This window comes from Ahaetulla prasina, chromosome 4, assembly GCF_028640845.1.
Source record: "Ahaetulla prasina isolate Xishuangbanna chromosome 4, ASM2864084v1, whole genome shotgun sequence".
In the NCBI taxonomy this organism is placed as follows: Eukaryota; Metazoa; Chordata; class Lepidosauria; order Squamata; family Colubridae; genus Ahaetulla; species Ahaetulla prasina.
The window spans coordinates 90411923-90435533 of record NC_080542.1 but is presented as its reverse complement, the minus strand read 5'-3'; the positions used below and the strand labels follow the sequence as shown (position 1 = coordinate 90435533).

At 42.2% G+C, this 23611-nt stretch overlaps 1 protein-coding gene across 3 annotated transcripts in view; it reads left to right on the top strand.

The window, feature by feature from the left end:
- ANO10 (anoctamin 10) overlaps nucleotides 1–20205 on the top strand; it is a 173235-nt gene extending 153030 nt beyond the window's left edge. For 2 of the 3 annotated variants that reach the window (XM_058181672.1, XM_058181671.1), the window contains exon 13: nucleotides 19589–20203. In XM_058181672.1, the coding sequence (XP_058037655.1) occupies nucleotides 19589–19627 (39 nt within the window). In that variant the 3' untranslated portion in view covers nucleotides 19628–20203. Of the gene's footprint in view, nucleotides 1–19588 lie in introns of all 3 variants that reach the window. The other variant, XM_058181673.1, reaches the window with a different exon arrangement.
- Nucleotides 20206–23611: the final 3406 nt, after the last annotated feature.

Genomic DNA, 23611 nt, shown 5'->3' with positions numbered 1-23611 from the left:
TTTGTCTTATTAAATATTAAATATTAAGCATTCAGTTCCACTGGTAATATCTAGCCCTGTTGCAGATCAACTATAACAATAAAGCTATCAGAATTTTCAGAAAAAGGTAAAAAAGAGGACATATAATTCACAAAATAATCTATATATGTTAAGCAAATAAATAAGTGAAAGCTTTAAACTACTCAATTGGTTAATATATATCTAGAATGAATTCTATTTATAGTTCTAAAAGTTTCCAGATTAATAAAATAATAAATAACTAAATACAGATACTAATATATTATTTTTCTCACTTCTTGCCTTACAAGGTTTGTAAATATTATTAATTCATAAATGCTTAGATTTCCACTACTATATATATATATAAACTAAATAGATATATTTAATCTTTTTAAATCCACTTAAATACTTTAAAGTTAGTCCATAGAAAGTAATAAGTGAAAAATATCCCTTAGATATAGAGTTCCATGAATTGCTCCTAAGTATATGTGAATCCTTATATCTTCACCCAATTTTAGATCTCTTTATTTCTCCTGGGTCTTCAATGCCTCAATTGTAAAATTACTGTCTTTCTCCATCTTTAATTAATCTTAGATTAGTCTGGTCCCTCAGACCCAAATTTTCAAGAGTTCTGTTAAAGCAGTAAAATCCTTCTCCACTGTCACATTTGGGTATTCAAGCCTCTCTTGCAATCATGGCAGTCTGTTGTCCGCTCTCCCTCCTTCCTCCTTCTCTTCCTGTCGCTCTGGGCTGTCAGCTCTCTCTTCTTGTTCACTTTTCCAATTCTTCAGAGAATCCCCCTGTCTTGCTGCAAAATCATTCTTTAAACTACTTAGTCCTTCCTCTTCTTTGTCACTTTAGCGGTTAGATATATTATGCTGAATCACTGCTCCTTCCACCCAGTTGCCGCCCGATCTCTTTGCTGGAGTTCTCTTCTAACCAAACAGCCAGGACTCACTTTTCCAAATGATCGTAAGCCTTGTGATTCTCGGAATACTCAGTCTGCTCGAATGTCACAATTTGTTATCAAAATCTTTGCTTCCCTATACTATCTGGCTCATTGCAGCCTCGGGTCTGCCATAGCACGATGGCAGACACTTTCACATTGGGTTGACAGGAGCATCCTTCTCAGCAGCTGGTGATTGCCTTTCACTTTCACTGCCCTCCGGACTTCCCCTCTAGTCTGCAAAGCCCTCCAGGCTCTCTATGCCCCAAAGGGTCCCCAAAATGTGGAATATTCGGGGTTTAGGAATGGAGACTGCTCTCTTTCCCCTGCACTGCTAGAATGACACCACCGGAATCCTGATTTAATGGTTTTGTCTGTAAGCAGGAACAATGCAATGAATCATGCAATGATCAGAGTGTCCCACAGCTGCTCGTGGTAAAGAGCGCTAAGCATCTGTTAATGTTGTGTAGCAATGGTCTAAAGTATTCTTGCCTCTTGTGAGACAATTGACATGCTGAAAGTATTTTGGTAGCTCTTTCCTTAAGACTGCTTTGTTTGCATCTCCCAGAATAATTGGAAGAGAGTCTGGGTATTTAATTTCAGCCCACATAATCTTGTCAGCTAGAGTTCGTAATGCATCGTTTACACAAGCTTGTGGAGAAACATACACAGTAATAAGAAGACATGAGGAAAATTCACGTGGGGAGTAAAAAGGTTTGCAATTGATAATTAATGTCTCTAAGTCCACATCACAGTATTTCTTTAGTATAGTTATGTATCTGGACCAGCAATCGTTGATATATAAACATAAACCTCCTCCCTTCTTTTTTTTTATTTCTTTTGTCACAACAGAATACACAAACAATTGTTATAGATAAAACAACATATTTTGAAGAAAATATACATATATGTATAAAAATATGCATCAACTATATCAATTTGATATGATGAAGGGAACAATAGGACAGGAACAGTAGGCACTTTTGTGCTTTTATGCACGCCCCTTATAGCCCTCTTAGAAATGGGGTGAGGTCAATAGTAGACAGTTTTTGGTTGAAGATTTTGGGATTTTGAGTAGAGACTATGGAGTCAGGTAATGAGTTCCAAGCATTAACAACTCTGTTACAGAAGTCATATTTTCTGCAATCAAGTTTGAAGTGGTTGACATTTAGCTTGAATCTATTTTTTGCTCTTGTAATATTGCAATTGAAGCTGAAGTAGTCTTTTATAAGGAAGGATATTGCAATAGATGATTTTGTGTGTTAAACACAAGTCATGTCGAAGTCGACGGAGTTGTCAGTTTTCTAATCCCAGGATTTCAAGTCTGTTGGTATAAGGTATTTTGTTGTTTTCGGAGGAGTGAAGAACTCTTCTAGTAAAATATTTATGGACTCTTTCTATTGTATTTATGTCAGAGATGTGGTATGGATTCCAGATGGATGAGCTGTATTCAAGAATAGGTCTGGCAAATGTTTTGTATGCTCTAGTTAGTAGTGTAGAGTTTTTAGAAAAGAAGCTGCATAAAATTAGGTTTACAACTCTTAGGACTTTTTTCGCTATGTAGTTGCAGTGAGCTTTGGCACTAAGATCATTAGATATGAGAACTCCAAGATCTTTGACAGGGTGGGGGTCATCAGTTAGGTAATGTCCATCAAGTTTGTACTTGATATTAGGGTTCTTTTTTCCAATATATAAGACTGAGCATTTGCTGGTTGAGATTTGGAGTTGCCAAGTTTTAGACCAATCGGAAATTAAGTCGAGGTCTTCTTGAAGGGTAGAAGTATTATTGGTGGTATTAAATAGTTTGACATCATCAGCAAAGAGAACACAATAACTTGAGATGAGGTTGCAGAGATCATTTATGTATAGTATGAAGAGTGTAGGTCCAAGAACACTACCTTGGGGAACGCCACTTTTGACAGGAACAGGATTAGATATAGCATTGCCAATTTTGACCACTTGTTGTCTGTTTGACAGGAAGGCATTTATCCAATTGTGAAGAGGTCCCAAAATGCCGTAGGATTTTAGTTTGAGGAGTAGTTTATCATGTACTACTGACTCAAAAGCTTTGCAGAAGTCTATATAGATTGCATCTATTGCTTTTCCTTGATCAAGGTTTGTAGTCCATATGTTTTTGCAATGGAGAAGTTGTAGATTACAAGACATTTTTTTTCTGAAACCAAATTGTTTATTAGAGAGAAGGTTGTTTGTTTCGAGATGGAATGTAATGGATTGGTTTATGATGGATTCCATTACTTTGCATGAGACACAACATAGAGAGATAGGTCTGTAATTTTCAACAAGGCATGGATCTCCTTTTTTAAAGATAGGGATGACTGTGGCTAGAGACCAGAGTTTTGGAAGGGAACTAGTTTTGAAGGCTTTATTAAAGATAATGCTTAGGGGTTCAGCTATATTAATTGAAAGTTTTTTTTAAAAGTATGCACATAGTTCATCTGGTCCAATAGATAATGATGGTTTCAGGTTGCGAAGGGCTTTTTCAACATTATCTTCTGTAAAGTCCACGTGTGTTAGGTCGTTGTTTTCTTCTGTGGTGTCTATGTGTGTTGAGTCGTTGTTAACATTTTTGATAGATGTTTCAGCAATTCTGTGTGATCATTGCATTTGAAATCCTGGAATATACAGGCTGCTATCACCAATTGACTCATTTAGCCAAGTCTCAGAGAAGCAGAGTGCTGTTGAGTTGTAAAAATCAGAATTTCATCTATTTAAAAGAAGTAATTCATCCATCTTATTAGTGAGTGACCATAAATTAGTCAGAAAGAGTGAGGGGAGAGGGGTTTTAATCGCACTTTTTATTCAAAACTACCGCTCACTTACCCCTTTTTCGTTGTCAGCGTCTTTTCCTTTTGTTCTTGTTTATCCATTATTCAGAGGAAGTTGTTTCTTCCTAAGTTAGAAACTCTTCTGCAGTTGTAAAGATGGGGGTGAAGTCACAGAAAGCTGTTCATCAAAGAAGAAACATTGCTGAATGCGTAGTAGTTGATCTCTTGAGTATGAAATCCTTAGTGAATCACAAAGAATGATAAAACAATAGGAAAACTATGAGAGAGCATTTCCGCTGTCCGCTGTGCCATCTTGGGATCTATATATAGTGGACTATAGATCAGACATCCAGCCCTTGGTTATCAATAGAGACCAAGTGGAGCAAGTGGTTAATTTTAAGTTTCTGGGTATTATCATAAAAGAGGACCTGACCTGGGGCTCACATTGCAGTACTGGTCAAAAGGCCCCAGCAGAGATTATACTACCTGAGACTTCTCAGGAAACAACAACTGAATGAAAAACTGCTGGTGACCTTCTACCACTGCACCATAGAGAGTATTTAAGAGAGAGTATTTACTGCACCTGTGTATGATTTGCCAATTGCACAGTGGCAGATAGGACAGCGCTCCAGAGGGTTAACATCATTGCCCTCTGGATCATTGGTTGCACTCTCCCCTCTTTGGAAGAGCTTTATAGCTCCTACTGCCTTAAGAAAGTTCAAAACATTCTTAAAGATCCATATCCTGAGCACATTTTTTTTTATCTATTACCATCTGGCAGACAGTACAGGACAATAAAAACATTTTTTATTTTTTATGTATAATGTACACTGAAGGTGGCATTTAATTTGGAGACGACTTCCGGTATCCGGCGGCAACGGACATCTGGAGGTGCCTCTCCTGCCTCCAGTGTCCGAATCCGGCCGCCTCCGAGGCCCTTAGGGGCCAGGTGTTCCGAAAAGGACACCTGCCGCACGGACGGCTCGCCAGGGGTCTCCCAGCCGACATACAGGACTGGGGGGACCGATGCTGGCGCGTCCTAGGCTCGGAGGGGTTCGGAGGCCTCAGGCCGCGGCCATTATTTTGGTCGTCGCCTGGGCCGCTGTGCCCGGTGACACCGGGGCTTTGGATTTATAATTGCAGCAGCCTGGTGGCGAACAGGGAACGGAGAAGAATTGAGGAAGGAGAAGGAAGGAGATATCGGCAATGTGAGTGGAGTGCTCCGAGTGCGGGGGTTTCTCCCTGCGACTGGAAGGAGCACGAATCACTTTGGAGAGAGGAGAACTTAAAATAACAAGATTACCGGTTTTGTGGAGCTCTGGAGAGAAGAGGTGATGGAGAAATTTAGGAGGGAGGTTTGAGGCCCCCTCCTCTGGGGAACAATGGTGGCGTCCAGCTTCCGCCTTCACTATGAGAATCTTGATGACATCACTTCCCTTGACTTCCTGGTTGACTAACTGTACTCTGGACTCGTTGCTCCTGTGAGTGCCCCTGGTGGATCCGGAGGAAATTACAAGGATACTGTGCTTGCCTGAGGATTTTAAAAATTTTTTAAATGGCAAAGGTCAGAGACCAACTGCTGGAGAAATGGAGAGAATTTTGGAAAAGTTATCTAATATGGACAAGAAACTGATGAAATAAGAGCAGAAATTGTGACTATCCAAAAGGATTTTAAAGGACACTCAACAAGTCTCAGCAGAAAACAAGCAGAAAGTGGAAGGTCTGGAGGAGAGATGCGGGCAGTGCAGAAAGAGAGAGGCGACAGGCAATGCTATGCTTGGACTACAGATGGATAAAATGTCTTATTTCCTTAGGTTTCAAAATCTGGAAGAAGTGGACCAAGAAGACTTGAGAGATGTTGTGACTAAATTGTTGGGAGAATTTCTTGGGAGAGGTGTTGATTTTATGAATTGGGATGTGGATCGAGCTTATAGAGTTAATTCAAAATATGCACGCATGCAGTTCCTAGAGAGGTTCATGTCAAATTTGTGAGAAGAGAGACGAGAGATGAAATTCTTAGAAAACATAGGAGTGGGGCACTGACTTATAGGGGCAGGGAGATAGCCATTCTGAGGCAGATTCCCAGACAGGTACGTGAAATGAGAAAGAAATATTACTTTTTGTCAAGCAAATTGTACCAGAAGGAGTAGGCTTCAGATGGCTGATGCCAGAGGGATTGATGATTTTCCGGGAGGGCATTACGAAAAAATTAGTACAATTATGAGGCTGCGGCCTACGTGGAGGAACACAAAGCCCTCCTGGAATTAGATGACCCAGGAGTTGAAGAAGGGAGGTTATAGACCATGGGGAGGAGGCGGCTGCCGCTGTTGCGGCCCTGGAGTTGGGTCAGGCTGAACCCAGAGTTCTGAGATCCAAAACTAGGAAGTGACAATGATATTTGGTATTGTGTTGGTTTTCCTTATTCTCCTTTGTATGATATTCTGATTATTCTTGACCCTTCTTTATTGCGTATGTAAGATTGATAAACTTAGCTACTTCGTATCACCTGCTTGCCATATGGCTGTTGTATGTGTTTAAAATTTTGAGTAAAATTCTTATCTTGTATAAGAAAAATGAAAATTTACCATACCTGATATGTATTTGTATAAACCTTTTTTGACCAATAAAAACTTTTTGGATAAAGGTGGCATTTAATTTAATTGGTTTCTAAATCTCTCAATGAATGTGTTGATAGTCTCATGGTTGCAACACAGCCATGTCACGAGCCTTTTCTTCCACAAACCAACAATTTTTTGAATGGAGCACGTTATCCATTTTTCCAAGGAAAATAATATTTTCATGCTAGAATACCTTGGCTCAGTTTAGGGCACAGAGAATAGCCTTGAAGGACAGATATTAGTAAGGCAATGATAAGAAAAAGCAGCTTAAATTCATTCCAAAAAACTAACTGGAGAAAATATCTCAAATAGACTTCTCTCTAATTCACATGAAGATTAAGCTCTATACCTGTACAGCATTGATTTCTTAGCCTGATTTACTCTATAGATATGACAATTTCACCCCACCTCAGTGGCAAGCTGCTTTCCAATAGAGGCTATTATGAGGAAATATTCTCAGTTGTAAAGAAGTTCAGAGATGGCCTTGGAGAAGGAATTCAGCAATTCTTTAGGTAAATAATCCTGGAAGAGAAGAGTGATTAATAAAGTAGAATGATCATAGAGGAGCCTGGGGAATTCCACTACCAACCCTGAGACAGCATCAAGGAGCTCAGATAGGGAGATTATTACACAGCAGTCAGGCTAGTATACTAACCATTCCCCACTGATTTCTTGAACCCAATTTAGGAACAGGATCTCACATATGAAAATTTGTGGAACAGCATTCCTGAAAGCTGTAAGATTTCCAAATGATAATGGACACATCCCACCCTTTCCCTGGAGTCTCACCTGATGCTAGGCACATTTTTGAGATGGGAGCCCACTCTCCGTGGTTCAGTCCAGGTCTCAGTAATACATACCAAGTCAACCCTTCCATCTGTGATTAAATTATAGATGAAGGAACTTATAGAATAGAATAACAGAGTTAGAAGGGACCTTGGAGTCCAACCTCCTGCTTAGGCAGAAAACTACACAACTTCAGACTAATGGTTATCTAATCTCTATAAACATAAACATAAATATAATAAATATAAATATGTTTATATATATAAATATAAACATAAAGAAAAGGTATCTTTTCTTTTATGTACACTGAGAGCATATGCACCAAGACAAATTCCTTGTGTGTCCAATCACACTTGGCCAATAAAAATTCTATTCTATTCTATTCTTAAAAACTTTCAGTATTGGAGCATTTACAACTTCAGTTGTTCCACTGATTAATTGTTCTAACTGTCAAGAAATTTCTGCTTAGTTCTAAGTTGCTTCTTTCCTTGATTAGTTTCCATCCATTGCTTCTTGCCTACCCTCATCTGCTTTGGAGAATAGCTTACACTCTCTTCTTTGTGGCAACCCCTGAGATATTGGAACACTGCTATCACGTCACCCTTAGTACTTCTTTTCATCAGACTAGACATACCCAGTTCCAGTAACCATTCTTTATATGTTTTAGCCTCCAGTCCGCTAATCATCTTTGTTGCTCTTCTCTGCACTCTTTCTAGAATCTCAACATCCTTTTTACATTGTGGTGACCAAAACTGAATGCAATATTCCAAGTGTGGTCTTACCAAGGCATTATAAAGTGGTATTAACACTTCACGTGATCTTGATTCTATCTCTCTGTTTATGCAGCCCAGAACTGTGTTGGTTTTTTTGGCAGCTGCTGAAAACTGCTGGCTCATATCTAAATGGTTGTCCACTAGGACTCCAAGATCCATCTCACAATTACTACTATTGAGCAAGGTACCACATATACGGTACCTGTGCATTTTGGGTTTTTTAGCCTAAATGTACAACCTTACTTTTTTCACTGTTGAATTTCATTTTGTTAGATAGTGCCCAATATTCAAGTCTGTCAAGATCTTTCTGTAACTTGAGCCTATCTTCTGGAGTGTTGGCTATTCCTGCCAGCTTGGTGTCATCTCCAAATTTGATGAGTTCTCCATCGATCCCCTCGTCCAAGTCATTGATGAAGATGTTGAAGAGTACTGGGCCTAAAACAGAGCCTTGGGGTACTCCACTGCATACTTACCTTCATGTGGATGTAGTTCCATTGAGGACTACACGTTGAGTGCGGTTGGTCAGCCAGTTACGAATCCATCTGGTGGTGGTGCTGTCTAACCCACATTTTTCTACTTTATCTAGTAGTAGGTTATGGTCTAGTTTATTAAATGCTTTACTGACATCCAAGTAAATTATATCAACAGCATTCCTCTGGTCCACTAATTTTGTCACTTTGTCAAAGAATGCAATAAGATTAGTCGGGCATAATCTGTTTTTGAGAAACCCATGTTGGCTTTTGGTTATTATTTTGTTTGCTTCTAGGTGTTCGGTGATTCGTTGCTTGATTATCTTTTCCAGAATCTTCCCTGGTATTGAGGTTAGGCTGATAGGTCTGTAGTTTCCTGGATCTGTTTTTTTTCTTTTTTTGAAGATGGGAACTACATCAGCTCTTTCCAGTCCTCTGGCAGTTCCCCTGTGCTCCAGGATCTTTGAAAGATATAGTTCAGTGGTTCTGAGATTTCGTCTGCCAGTTCCTTCAGAACCCTGGGGTGTAATCCATCCGGTCTTGGTGATTCGAACTCGTCTAGGGTAGACAGATGTTCATTTACCATTTTCCCCCTATTTTAACTTATGTTCCTAATCTGTTTTTTGTGGTGCTGTTTTTGATAGGTTGGATTGTTTTTTCCTTTTGTATAAAGACAGATGTAAAATGTGAGTTAAATAGATCTGCTTTCTCCCTGTTGCTTGTCACCTTCTTGCCACTTTCTCCTAGCAATGGGCCAATTGTTTCCTTGACTTTTTTCTTGTTTTTTTATCATGTTGGAAGAAGCTTTTTTTGTTATTTTTTACTTTTGTCGCTAGCCTTTGTTCATTGTGAGCCTTAGCTTTCCTCACTTCATCTTTACAGGCTCGGGCTATTTGCTGATATTCTGCCTTAGTTATTTGCCCCTCTTTCCACTTTTTATATTTGTCCTTTTTGTCTTTCAATTTGTCAGATAGTTCTTTATGCATCCATGCTGGTTTCTTTTGAGATCTATTATTTTTCTTCCCCATTGGTATTGTGCTAGACTGCGCTTTTATAATCTCACTTTTCAAAATTTCCCAAGCTTCTTGAGTTGTTTTCCCCTTGAAGATTCTCATCCATGGAATCCTTCTCAAGCTCTCTCTGAGTTTATTGAAATTAGCTCTCTTAAAGTCCAAGACTCTAGTTTGACTTTGTTCTACTACTTGTGTTTTTATAATGTTGAATTCCAATATTGCGTGATCACTTGCCCCCAAGATTCCTATAGCTTCAACACCTTCTATCATTTCATCTCTGTTAGTGAGAATTAAGTTCAATATGGCTGATCCCCTTGTTCCCTTCTCTACTTTTTGGGAAACAAAGTTGTCTGCTAGGTTTAAACATAACATAACATAACATCAGAGTTGGAAGGGACCTTGGAGGCCTTCTAGTCCAACCCCCTGCCCAGGCAGGAAACCCTACACCATCTAAGTCAGATGGTTATCCAACATTTTCTTTAAAATTTCCAGTGTTGGAGCATTCACAACTTCTGAAGGCAAGTCGTTCCACTTATTAATTGTTCTAACTGTCAGGAAATTTCTCCTTAGTTCTAAGTTGCTTCTTTCTTTGATCAGTTTCCACCCATTGCTTCTTGTTCTACCCTCAGATGCTTTGGAGAACAGCCCGACTCCCTCTTCTTTGTGGCAGCCCCTGAGATATTGGAACACAGCTATCATGTCTCCCCTAGTCCTTCTTTTTGTTAAACTAGACATACCCAGTTCCTGCAACCGTTCTTCATATGTTTTATCCTCCAGTCCCCTAATCATCTTTGTTGCTCTTCTCTGCACTCTTTCTAGAGTCTCAACATCTTTTTTACATTGTGGCGACCAAAACTGGATGCAATATTCCAAGTGTGGCCTTACCAAGGCATTATAAACTGGTACTAACACTTCACGTGATCTTGATTCTATCCCTCTGTTTATGCAGCCCAGAACTGTGTTGGCTTTTTTAACAGCTGCTGCATACTGCTGTTTGTTAACTGTTTGTTAGGAACCTGTTGGATTTTCCACTTGGTGCAGAGTTTGTCTCCCAGTTGATGTCAGGGTAGTTAAAATCCCCCATTACTACTGTAATGTGCTTCCTACATACCTTAGTTAGCTGACTAGCAAAAAGTTCATCTACTTCCTCTGTTTGGTTGGGTGGCCTATAGTATATGCCTATGGCAATATCATTTTCCCTCCCTTTAATATTGACCCAAATGCATTCAAGATAATTTTCATTATTGTTGTGCTTTATTTCTGTAGAGATGTAGTTATTTCTAGTAGTTATTTAGATGTAGATGTAGATGTTAGATGTAGTTATTTATAGTAAATAGGAAGATAATGCAAGTAACAAGGTCTATATTCTGTTTTGCCTCAATTTTGACAAAATGGATGGAGTTGTTTGCTTGTTTTAAGCATTGGAGTTTTATAGAATATTGTTTAAATGAGTTTTGTCATCTCATGAAATAATGTGCAACTGTGCTGATTTTTGACAATTACTAATACAAGGAGTTCCAGTTGTTGAAAATTGGGTTGGGAGAATGCACATGTGAACCTGAGCTTTCCTGGTGCCTGTCCAGAACCTTAACTGCTAACACACTGATTCTATTTGCTGTTTCCTTTTTTCCATTGTCTATAGTTTGCATTGAGGAGGAAGGATTCAGTTCAGTTTTTCTCAACAGTAGAAGTAGAATAGGTAGCTCACAAATAGTTTCAATTAGTCCTTTGCTTCATTCAGCACAGAATGAAGAGACTCTTTCCTCCAGTGCAAATAGTAAGATGAAAAAGCAGATCCAGATTTGAATTGCAGCAGAAAGCAAAGTGTTGGACTATTCTCTCTGTCAGTGGGAATGCCGGTCAGGCTGGGGTTTTCCCCGTACTAGCCAATTAGGACCGAGACTGCTCTTTTTCTTTTGGCCCCACCTCCTCTGCCTTCCAGCTTTTCGTCTTGGTCTAGCAGAGGACTGGATGTGTCTACCCTGCTTAGACCTTTCAAAAAAAAATATTCTTATCTTTGACAGCTCTAACACAGTTTCAATCTGGCGTGAAGGGCTCTTGCCCGAATCCGCCGAAGGCCGCAATAGACGGCGCAGGGCTACCGGATTGCAGCGCCTGGGGGTAGAGCGTGAATCAGCTCCCCCAAGCCCACAATCCCCTTTTCAGGGAGGGCACTTTCAGAGGCAGCAGAGCTCTTGAGGGTGGCTGCAAAGCGTGACTCTTTATCCCGCGCTGCCATTCCTCCTCCTGAAGCCCACTATCCCTTTTAGGGAGGGCATTGGCCAGCCTAGTCGGAGTTTGGCTCTGCAGCTGGCCGGCACAAGGTTTTTCTTTCGCGCCGCTCCAGAACGCCAATTTCAAGCCGCTGTCAAACCGCAGCTTCTTCAATAGCCTTTTCAAGCAGCTGGCCATGTGATCGTAGGGAAAGCGATTGCTTGCCTCCTGACAGCCGGCAAAGGATTCATCTGCCTCCTGGAGGCTCGGCTCATGTTTTTCTGACCCGGTAAAGCCGAAGGGACATGAGTACCGAGGCCAGTTATTTTTGGCGGGAAACAACGAGCCAGCAATAGTTAAAATGGTGGACGTTCTCTCACGGGCTTCCAACCCCTCTGGGGATAAGGATACTCGCCCATTGAGCCCTGGAGAGGGCACCCACTCTGGCCTCTCAAGGAAAAAGGCATCCTCTACCAAAAATAAGCCCAGCAAGCCCTCTAAGGTGGAGGAACGCCGCCATAGGGCTAGAGAGAAAGTGATTGACAGGGCTCAGTCCCAGAACAGGGACCACATTTCCTGTCAGCTTTCAGGGCCATCATTTACTCAGTAAGGGAGTTGAGCCCACTTGGAGAGTCATTTCCCCACATAGCTCCTGGGGCCTGGTCTCCAGACCATTCAGTCAGGTCTGACCAGCGTTCTTCAGCCAGCGTGGATGCTCTTTTTCAGTCTGTCCCAGAGCCTGGCAGTCATCATACATCATGTCGTTTGACTTCAGACCAAGTTTTACCTCAAAACTTCTTCCTGCTCCAGTTTCAGGTCCTTCTCAGTCTGCGCCAGGGCTTCTTCCTACCCAAGCCTCACTTCAGGCTCCTAACTTTCTGATACCTGAGGCCTTTGGCCACATGATTTCTGAGGTGATTAGACAAAGTCTCACTCAGTGCCTTCAACCCAATGCTGGCCTGAGCATTCCGGCTTCTTCTCACAGGCCTGAGCGACCACAGGCTGCCTCAGTGGAGCATACCAGACCTTACCAGGATCAGGACTTAGATGTTCAGAGGTCTTCATCCGAAGAGGAATCACACAGGAAGGAGGCCCTGTCTGATGATGAAGACCTGGACCCGAATCAGCCTGCCTTTGTAGGCTTATTCGACCCAAACATATTTAGGTCGCTTTTACACAAAGCATTGACAACTACCAAATTGGGGGGTACCTGGTCTTCCCAAGACACCTCAACATCCTCAGACCCAACCAATGTTTTTTTCGTGGAACCAACTTTGGAGACAGAAAAAGTGCCAGCACCAAAACTGTTTGGGGACGTGACACAATGTCAATGTCCCGGGCTCGGGTCCAGTCCCCAGTGGACAAGATAGGAAGCTTTATAACATGGCATCAACTTTGGATTCGGCCTTATAGGTTGCCACCATGGATGCACCCATATTGGCATTGACCACTTGCGGGTCTACCGGAGGAATCCCTACGACCCAAGGACAAAAGAGTCGAGAGGATGCTTGTCAAGAATCACCAGGCGGCTGCTTGGGCTCTCCGAGCAGCCACGGCATCCTTTCTTTGACCACACATCCTTGATCTGGCTCAAACAGCTCCAGGAGAGGATATCAGCGTCTGATATCAGATCACACCAAGACCTGAATAAAATCCGGGCCTTGCTGGAATACTCAGCAGACGCGACTCTCAATGCAGCCCGCTTTGCGGCCAAAGCTATTGGGGCCTCGGTTACCTTTAGGTGCCTATTATGGCTGTGGCACTGGCAAGCCAATGCCCACCGCAAATGGCGTTTGGCAGCCTCTCCTTATTTGGGAGACAAATTGTTCGGAGCCCCACTGGAGCCTCTCTTAATTGAGATGCATGACAAACGTAAAGTACTTCCCTCAACGTCTTGCCGAGGCGAGTCACGCAGCCAACCATACAGTAGGCCCCAGCCCTTTCGGAGTTTGGACTCTTACAACCAACAGAGAGCTCAACGCAACTTCGGACAGGTCTGTAATTCCCAGCGAAATTTCCAGGGCAGACAGGGATCTGGGTTCCCTTCCCGTAGACCCTATGGTGGGGGGGCAAGAGCCGACCTTTCAGAAGGTCCAAGTGAATCAGATTCTATACCAATAGGGGCCCGCCTTTCTCATTTCTTTCCCATTTGGGATCTTACTACTTCTGATGCGTGGGTCAAATCCACCATTAGGGATGGACTTTCTCTCGAGTTCCTCTCTAAGGCCCCAAGGGTTTTTGTGCGCTGTCCCATTTCTTGACAATCATCTTCTAGGGCTCTAATTAAATCGGCAATTGACCATCTTATATTGATTGGAGCAATAGAGCCTGTTCCACAAGAGGAACGCGGACTTGGATTCTATTTGCAACTCTTTGTCATGCCCAAAACCTCGGGGGCTGGAGGGCAATCCTCGATTTAAAGTCACTGAACCGGTATATTAGGTACCACCGATTCAAAATTTCTACTCTCTCCTCTATTCTGACCAGCATTCGCCCGGGGGACTTTCTGTCTTCCATAGATTTGTCAGAGGCATACCTCCATATTCCTATACACCACCATTTTCGTCAATACCTTTGTTTCTCCTACTCGGAACATCACTTCCAGTACCGAGCGCTACCGTTTGGCCTTTCTTCAGCCCCGAGGGTATTCACGAAAGTCCTGGCAACCCTTTCCCATCAGGATACAGGCATATCTTGATGATATTCTCATACAATCCTCCACTCCTGATTCAGCCAGACAAGACGTAGAAGTTGTGGTTAGGGAACTGCAGTCCCATGGATTCTGTATTAATTGGGAGAAGAGCTATCTTCATCCTAGCACTCGAATCCTGCATCTGGGAGCTCAAATAGATTCCACGGAATTGATTATATTTCTGTCAGAGGAACGTAAAATTAGCCTTTCCTCTTTGGCTTCCCTCTGCAGAAGGCACACACACTCCTCTATCCTACAATTATCCCAACTGTTGGGTAAAATGGTGTCGACTTTTGGCATAGTACCGTGGTCCCGTCTTCATTGCAGGCTCCTGCAATGGTTTCTGTTGCCACACCAATGTCATCATCGCAGCTCAGACCACAGACAGGTTGTCTTTCCTCAGGAAGTCAGGGATTCCCTAGCGTGGTGGACTTCCGATGCGCTGAGCAAAGGGAGCAGTTTCAGGGAGCCTTCATGAATAACGATAACCACAGATGCCAGCTTGACAGGCTGGGGCGCCCATCTGGGTCCTCACATGGCCCAAGGCCGATGGACCGATCACGAATGCCTGTTGAACATCAACCTGCTAGAACTCAGGGCCATTTTCTTGGCTCTACACAGCTTCAGCAATTTAGTCACAGGCCAGGATGTATTAATTCTGACAGACAATACGACTGCGAAAGCGTATGTCAACAAGTTGGGCAGTACTCACTCGATTTCTCTGATGCGTGAGACCCTATGCTTCGGCGCCTGGGGGGAGTCCAATCTAAATTCCCTGTCAGCAGCCCATATCTCTGGAATCAACAATATCTGCACAGACTCACTCAGCCGCAACACGATAGATCCGACAGAGTGGTCTCTACATCCATTTTTGTTCCAACGACTTGTGACCAGATTCAGTCGGCCGTCGGTTGACCTATTCGCCTCAACCATCAGGTCCCAAGGTTTTTCTCCAGGTATCCATCTCCGGGAGCGGAGGGAGTAGATGTGTTGAGATGCCCTTGGCCGCAAGGCCTACTATATGCATTCCCATTTCTATCCCTGATCCCAAAGGTCATCTCCAGAGTTCTGGAATACAAAGTGGAGGTCATTATGGTGGCTCCTTACTGCCCAAAGAGGCCTTGCTATGCGGACCTTCTTTCCTTTTTTTTTTTATAAAAAGTTTTATTTTTACAATCATATCAAATAATTCATCCAATGTACAGTTATATACAATTAGTTGGGCTTGCCCAGTCACCACCACCCTTTTTAACACTCTTCCCTCTTCTACCTTCTTTTACTTTCCAAACCTTCCTCTCCTTCTCTTATCTACATCCGCTCCTCCCTCCACCCTCCACCTTCCTTCTCCCTCTACTATCCCTCTTCCTTCCTCTTCTCCTCTTTCCTACCTCCTACTCTCTCTTTTCTCCCTCTTCACCGTTGTAAAATGGTAACTCTGCAGACCCGACCCTACATTAATTATATTTCTTCAATAATCCCTGTACATTAACCATCACTCCATCTCTACCAACCCCCAATTCCCTCCCCTTACCCCCACCCCCACCCGACTTCCCAGAACAAAATGCAGGGTATCAAAACTAACAATCATAATCCAAAATAATTCCTAAATTATAATCTCTAGTCACACCACACTTAGTCACACTCTCAATTCCCCTCTCCTTCAAAAATATATCTAATACAAAATATTTCCTAAATTTACTCATATGCTATTCGATATTTTTTTATCTGATACTTATTTTAAATATAATCAATCCACATTTTCCATTCTAAAATATATTTTCTAGTGTATAGTCTTTCAAGTAAGCGGAGATTTTTGTCATCTCTGCCAGATTTGATACTTTGAGTGTCCATTCTTCGATTGTAGGTAATTCTTCTTTCTTCCAATACTGAGCAATCAAAAGTCTTGCGACTGTTATTAAGTTCAAAATCAATTTAGTCTCTATAGCTGTATAGTCCATAATTATTCCTAGTAGAAAGAACTGCGGAGTAAACTTAATCTTCTTTTTCAAAATATTCTGCATGATCCACCATACTTTAATCCAAATGGTAATAAGTAGCATCTTCACAATCGCATCTCCAACATTTAGCAAGATCTAATATGTGTTTCTTGTAAACAGGTAATGTCATTTTAAATTGTTTCAAATAATGAAATACTTTCCTTCTCTTCTGCGGTGAATTCAGGCCATTAACATTCCAAGATAATAGTTTAATTGCCATTATCGGCCGAAGGAAACTTTTGGAACACCAGCCGCAGATCACATTTTACTTTAGGCCTTGCTCCTCCCACTGTTTCCGTTGTAGTAGTTGCCAGTTGTTGTTGTGCCTTCATCTCTTGTTCCTTGCGTTTAGCAGCAGCTCTTGTCAGCCTTTGTTCTTTTGAATCTAAACCCGTCGTAGGTATTTCCAACACTTGTAATAAATCTTCTTCCATCACAATCTATTCTTGTACCTGCTTCACTTCTCTTTCCTTCACTTCAGCCTCCCTTCTTCTAGCTTCCAATGGACCTTCTTTCCTTGTCAGTGGCACCACCTTGGAGAATTGCAGCCAACGAAGTGATCCTCATTCAGGGTCCCCTCAATCATCCAGACCCGCAATAGTTCCAGCTCACCTTCTGGAGGTTGAGTGGGGATTCCTCAGGGCATCAAGCCTCCCTGATGAGGTGATTGAAATTCTTCAGGCTTCCCGCTGTCCGTCTACCTCTCGTATTTACGAGAACACTTGGCGCTCCTTCTGCACCTGGTGCAATGATAATTCAGTGGTGCCTACTGAAGCGTCTGTTTTTCACATCTTACGATTTCTGCAAAGTGGATTCAAAGAAGGTTTGGCGCCTAACACCTTGCGAAGGCAAGTGGCGGCACTCTTTTCAGTTATGGCTGGAGGCGCAATCACAGCGGCAGCCAAGCATCCTCTAATCTGCATTTTTCTAAGAGGTGCTTCTAATCTGAAACCGCCAACGGTCCACTGTTTCCCAACATGGAGGCTCAATGTTGTTCTGACAGCACTGGCCAAGCCTCCATTCGAACCTCTGAGGGATGTCACCCTCTGATTTTTGTCATTCAAAGTTTCATTTCTAGTAGCAATTACGTCGGCACACAGAGTCTCTGAACTGGCAGCTCTCTCAGTCAGAAAAGACCTATGTGTGTTCCACTCAATAGAGTGATTCTCAGACTAGATCCTACCTTCTTAACCAAGGTAAATATGGTCTTTCACGGATCGCAGGAACTAGTACTTCCGGACTTCTTTCCCTCACCAATACACAGACAAGAGAAATTATGGCACACACTTGACGTCTGCAGGGCGTTAAAGATTTTCTCGTACAGAGTCCTTTTGAAAGTCAGAGTCCTTGTTCATATTCTACTTACCAGCCTCATTGGGCCTAAAGATAAACTCTTGCACATTGAGCAGATGGATCCGAGCTACCATTGTGGCAGCATACCAACATCAATCATTGCCGGTTCCAGGGCATATATCAGCTCATTCTACCAGAAGCGCAGCAACTTCGGTGCATGGAACATACACGCTTCAATTCAGGAGATTTGTACTGCGGCCACCTGGTCATCCCTGACGCCGTTCATAAGACATTATAAATTAGATGCATATGCGTCTGTGGACGCGGCTTTTGGACAGCATGTTCTTCAACAAGTCCTGTCGGACCAACCCTTGGAGAGCCAGCAGTTTCCCACCCGATGAGGATGTCTACTTTGGTATGTCCCCAGCCTGACCGGCATTCCCACTGACAGAGAGAATGGGCGTTGGCTTATCTGAACGTCCCTTCTTAGAGAAGTGGGAATGCCGGTCAGCCCCACCCTGGAGTTATTCCTGCCGGCTCAAGGGGTGTCGGGGTGGGGTGGCCACTAATTCATTATCATTTCAGGTAGACACATAAGACTGCTACAGCGTCCTCGCCGAAAAGCTGGAAGGCAGAGGAGGCAGGGCCAAAAGAAAATGAGCAGTCTCGGTCCTAATTGGCTAGCACGAGGGAAACCCCAGCCTGACCAGCATTCCCACTTTTCTAAGAAGGGGCGTTCAGGTAAGCCAACACCCATTTTCTCACATGTGCCATCCCAATATTGTGATCTGAATTGGGGTCCTTCATTAGCTACTTTTTACTGGTAATAGTAGTAATAATAGATTTTAAATGATTAGTCAAAAAATTAATTATTACACCATCTTAAAATAGGTTTAAATAAGTTCATCTCCTTTGCAAGCCATCTCAATATGAGCTAAAAATGATCTCTTAATTAGGGAACCTTAATTATGAACTTGGTAATGTTGCTAATTTACATTTACTTCCCAAAGGAGATCAGACAATCCCACTGAACTGTTCTAACTAGTAAATGTAGATACTGGGTTCTTATTGAAGCATATTATATAATGACAATCAAATAGAGAGCATACACAATATTTTCAATAAATATGAACTGTCCTTATTTAAAAAAATAATTATATTGAATGTTTTTTAAAAAACAAAGTGAAATTAATCTAAAAAAAGGAAAAGCAAGAAATCAGAGAAAGCTAAAAATGTAAAAAACAAAAGAAAAAGAAAAAAAATACAAAGATTTGGCTTCCATTCTTTTTTACATTTACAGCTTACAATTATAAACTTACCGTATATACTCGAATATAAGCCGATCCGAGTATAAGCCGAGGTCCCCAATTTTACCCCAAAAACTGGGGTAAACTGGGGACTCGAGTATAAGCCGAGGTGAAATGAGGCACCTACGGTTGAAACCCTCCTCCTCAGCTGAGAAGGCTGGCGGCTCCCCGCCCGCCTCTCACTGCACCGGCAGGGCTTAAAAACAAAGTGAAATTAATCTAAAAAGGAAAAGCAAGAAATCAGAGAAAGCTAAAATGTAAAAACAAAGTGAAATTAATCTAAAAAGGAAAAGCAAGAAATCAGAGAAAGCTAAAATGTAAAAACAAAGTGAAATTAATCTAAAAAAAGGAAAAGCAAGAAATCAGAGAAAGCTAAAAATGTAAAAAACAAAAGAAAAATAGAAAAAAAATACAAAGATTTGGCTTCCATTCTTTTTTACATTTACAGCTTACAATTATAAACTTACCTCTTTATCCAAGGTAATTTCATGCCTGTTTTCTTTATATCCTGTCTAATTTCCAAAATTATGCATTATATTGGAGCAGAATGGGGAATGATGTCTTTTTTTCATTGACTTCAAAGTATAATTTGTGGCAATATTGATGAAACAATTATTTTTTCTTCATTCTGTCTATAAACGGATGGTATTTGTATAATTTTTCTAATGTTTATGTCTTATGATTTCCTTTCAGCAGATCAGATTGGCTGCAGACTCTCTGAAAGAATCCTAGGATGATAAACTGAACAGTTGCAGAAGTATATTCTATGCTCTATACAATATTAAGAACAAGAAATACTTATTTGTATGATTTCAAACTGTGATATTAAGGACTTTATCTTTATTCATCATAAAAATCTCAATGTAATTGTTCTGCATATTACAATATACTCCATAGAAACTGAATATAGCCATTCTTAAATCTTGTTAGAACTCATAGCCATTACTCTGGTTTGCAATTTTTTAAGATTCTTATGATAATTTAATAAGCATAATCATAAACATGAGCTGCATCTTTGGAATGTAATAGCAATATATAAATTCATATTCCTGTGGCATCTTCACGTTAAGAATATTTTGTCACTTTTTGTAGAAGGCTTACGACACTGTATTGAAGAAGAAATTAATTTTGTTTTTTGTAAAATATAATAAAGTAATTTCAAGTAATACATAAATTTCAAGTTAGGATCCATACAGAGTAAGAATGCTGTGTCTAAAATATGTACTGTAAAATGTGCATGCTGTTTTAACTTGAATGATTATTCTCCATTAAAATTATTAATTTCAAAGAATTGGAAAATATTTGATTTGGCAGGAAGCTCAGTTAACTTGATTTAATCCCAAAATACACGCCGCTTATATAATCTCTTTACACAGCTTTTATTTTCCTGGTTCATTAAAATTTCAGATTCATTAAGGTATTTTGTTGTGAGCAGAGGAGTGGAGGACTCTTCTGGTACATTTGTCTCCACAGAATAAAATAGGTTCTTATACTCTTGAAAATATATTCCCATACAATACAAATACATTTGCTGTTTTATTTCTTGCATTTTCTATATTATAATTTGAACATATTTCACCATCCATCGCAAAGGTGCTTTTTTTCAAAAGGCAACTGGACTTTGTTTTTCCTTGAGGACGTTTAGCCTCTCATCCAAGAAGCTTCTTCACTTCTGACTGAATAGTTGAAGATGAAAGGATTTATATTCCTTGGAATTTATATTCCATCCTCCACTATTCAGTCAGAACTGAAGAAGCTTCTAGGCTGAGAAGCAAAACATCTTCAAGAAAAATGAAGTCCAGTTGCCTTTTGAAAAAGCAACTTTGGAACAACAATGATCTAGATGATTGAAAATCCCGAGACATTTCACCATGTGGCTTCTTTCAAATACAGATCAATTATATACACAGGAAGATTGTACTTCCATTCCTCTATAGTCTATGCCAGTGATGGCTAACCTTTTCTGGACTGGGTGTCCAAAGTGCGTGCGTGCATGCCCGACCCCTCCAAAATGCAGTGTGTGCACCCTGTGCATCTGCCCTACCCCCACACACATGCACGGCCATCCCATCTGCCCCGCTTCCTGTGCGTGCACGCGTGGCCCCCTACATGTGCCCCGCCTCCCACACATGTGTGGCAGAGATCCAAAGACCAGCTGGCCAGCGGAAGGCATGCACACATGCGTGGCAGAGCTGAGCTGTGGAACGTGCCCACAGAGAGGCGCTGTTTGCCACCTCTGGCATGGGTGCCATAAGTTTGCCATCAAAGGTCCTTGCTGTAGTCTTTATCAGCGGTCACCAATTGGTGGTCCGTGGACCACTGGTGATCTGCGAGAAAATTTTGGTGGTCCGTGGAGAAATCTTCATATTTTTGCACCCTGGTGGAGGAGATGCTCTGGGATGACCAATAGGCCAGTCCTGTGAGTGTGACTACTACAGCTCTAGAATATGGGACCAGAGTGGCAGGACTGGCAATCTCTGCCCTGGGGTGGACGTGCAATGTGCAATTTTCCAGGTGGTGCAATGGGCAAAAAGGAGCGCAGTCCTCTGTCCGGAATGAAATAATGATGCAGGATGGGGCAGTGCAAGTGGGCCGAAGCAGCAATTGCAATGCTGGAAGCCATGGGAGCGAAGCACTACTTGAATTTGCATGGCATTAGCAATCCGCCTTGGTATATTTGTGTCAGCCAGTGGCACAAAGTAGCCCTCATCTCCTGCTGCTTGGGACTCTTGGAGCGGTAAACAGTGACTGGTCCTGGGAGCAGCCGGATTTTGCTCTCCATTGCGGCCGCCAAATTGGCCCCCTGCAAGCTCTTGTCTCTTGAGGAGCGCTCGCTGAAGCGGCACGGGAAACTTCGGCTGGAAAATATTATTTTCAATTATATTCAAAATTCAATTCTTTTGGCATCTCAGCGTTCCTGTAACTGGTTCCCTGCCCTCCTCCAAGCAAGCAACAGTGCAGGCAAAACCCCAAGGCAACTCCAACAAGGCACTTGGAAGCAGGGATTGGACTACTAAACAGGCAGCCAAACTAAATTACCTGAAGGATCTCATCTGTCACCGGGAGTCCAGGTGCCTCAGTGGGCAGCAAGCGAGGCCTCGGCTGGGCTCCTCGGCAGATAATGGACTTTGCAGGGGTCCAATCTAGTGGCTGGAGCTGGCTCTGCCCTAAGGAGGCTTAGGTGTCATTGGGGCTCCTGAGAAGAGGGACTCAGGCCCGGTACCCACACAATGTCATGATCCATGAGCTGCTGCTGGTGCTGCATGGCTACCCTGGTGGCCTCTTCTTGGGCAGCGGTCTGCAGGTGGATAGGGTAGGCAGGGGTGGCCCTTCCTCCATGTGCCTAGCCCAGTGCCCTTCCTCCTCCTCCCACTGGTGTTCCCAGAACTGCTACCATTCCTGCATGCAAGTGAGGCTGCTCTATCGCCTGGGCACGCTCTACGTCTGCCTGCATGAGTTCATTGAGTAGTCCGCCAATCCGTTCATCCACCACTGCCAATCCGCCACTGCTGCCGTCTGCCATCTTTCCACAGTTGCACCTTCCCAGCCTGCATGGTGGATTATGGCACCAGGTGAGCCCAGAGAAAGAGAGAAAGAGAGGGATGAATGGGTGACTGGGTGCGTGGCTGACAATTGGTTTCCAGTGCCAGAGGCGGGGAAGGGAAGCGGATGGGCTTCCTCTGCTTTTTATTGGGGTGCATGTAGCAAGACCGGGCTCCTCTTGCTGTCTCTTCTCCCCCACCTCGCTAGGCATAGCAGAGCTTTCTGCCCCTCACTTAGCCACCCGCCCCCTTTATTGATGCAGTCGGGGAATAGCGAACTCAGTGAAATCCCAGGCTGACAAACCGCTGCCAAGGGTCTTGAGACCAGAACTATCCTGTAGGGACAGGGATGAAGGAGAGACATTTTGGAAGACCAAGAGGAACTCTATGATCGGAGATTAGAGAAAACTCTTCAACTCGGTGGCGGGGGCAGGGGCCATAGCGGCCATCATTAAGCTGGGGCAACCGGACCAAGATTTTGAGCAGGAGCAGTGATTTGGACAGAATATTGAAGCCAGGTGAGTGATTGCTCACAGGGAAAGCGAAGTTATTTTAAATTGGTAAAAGGTGTCACAGTGGCTAAATTGGAGTGGGAATACAGGAAGAAAAAATAAAACAGAACTTTAAAGCCTTAAAGCCTAAAAGGGAATTTTGATTCGTGGATTATAAGGTGTGGAGATATTTAAAATATTGGAAGAAAAAACCCATAGATTTGGAGAGGATTGAAAAACTTTTAAAATGTCTTTTTAACCACAAAAGGAAGAACTGAGGGAACTATAAACGGAAAGCTCGGTGAAGTTTTTTTTTTTAAAAAAAACCTCTTCTTTCTTCCCTTATTTAACTGGACTTGGATTTGGACTTTAAATTGAACAGATATGGATTTTAAATTAAACATTGGGGAAAATGATGATGAAGAAGCAAAAGAAGAAAGGAAACATTCAATGTGGTTTTGAATAAATAAAATGGATGCCCTTGCCGCTGGTTGATTGGAATTGTGGATTGGAGAGACACCTTCAAGTAGAGGAAAAACTACAACGCCTAACTTAGTACTTTGAAAAGAAAAAGCTTTTTTTAAAAGTGACAAGAGCAGTGGGGAATTTTGATTTGTGTGCTTGTAAGCCATTTGGATTTGATAACAAGGAAGATGAAGTACAACTTAGAAAATAAAAAATGG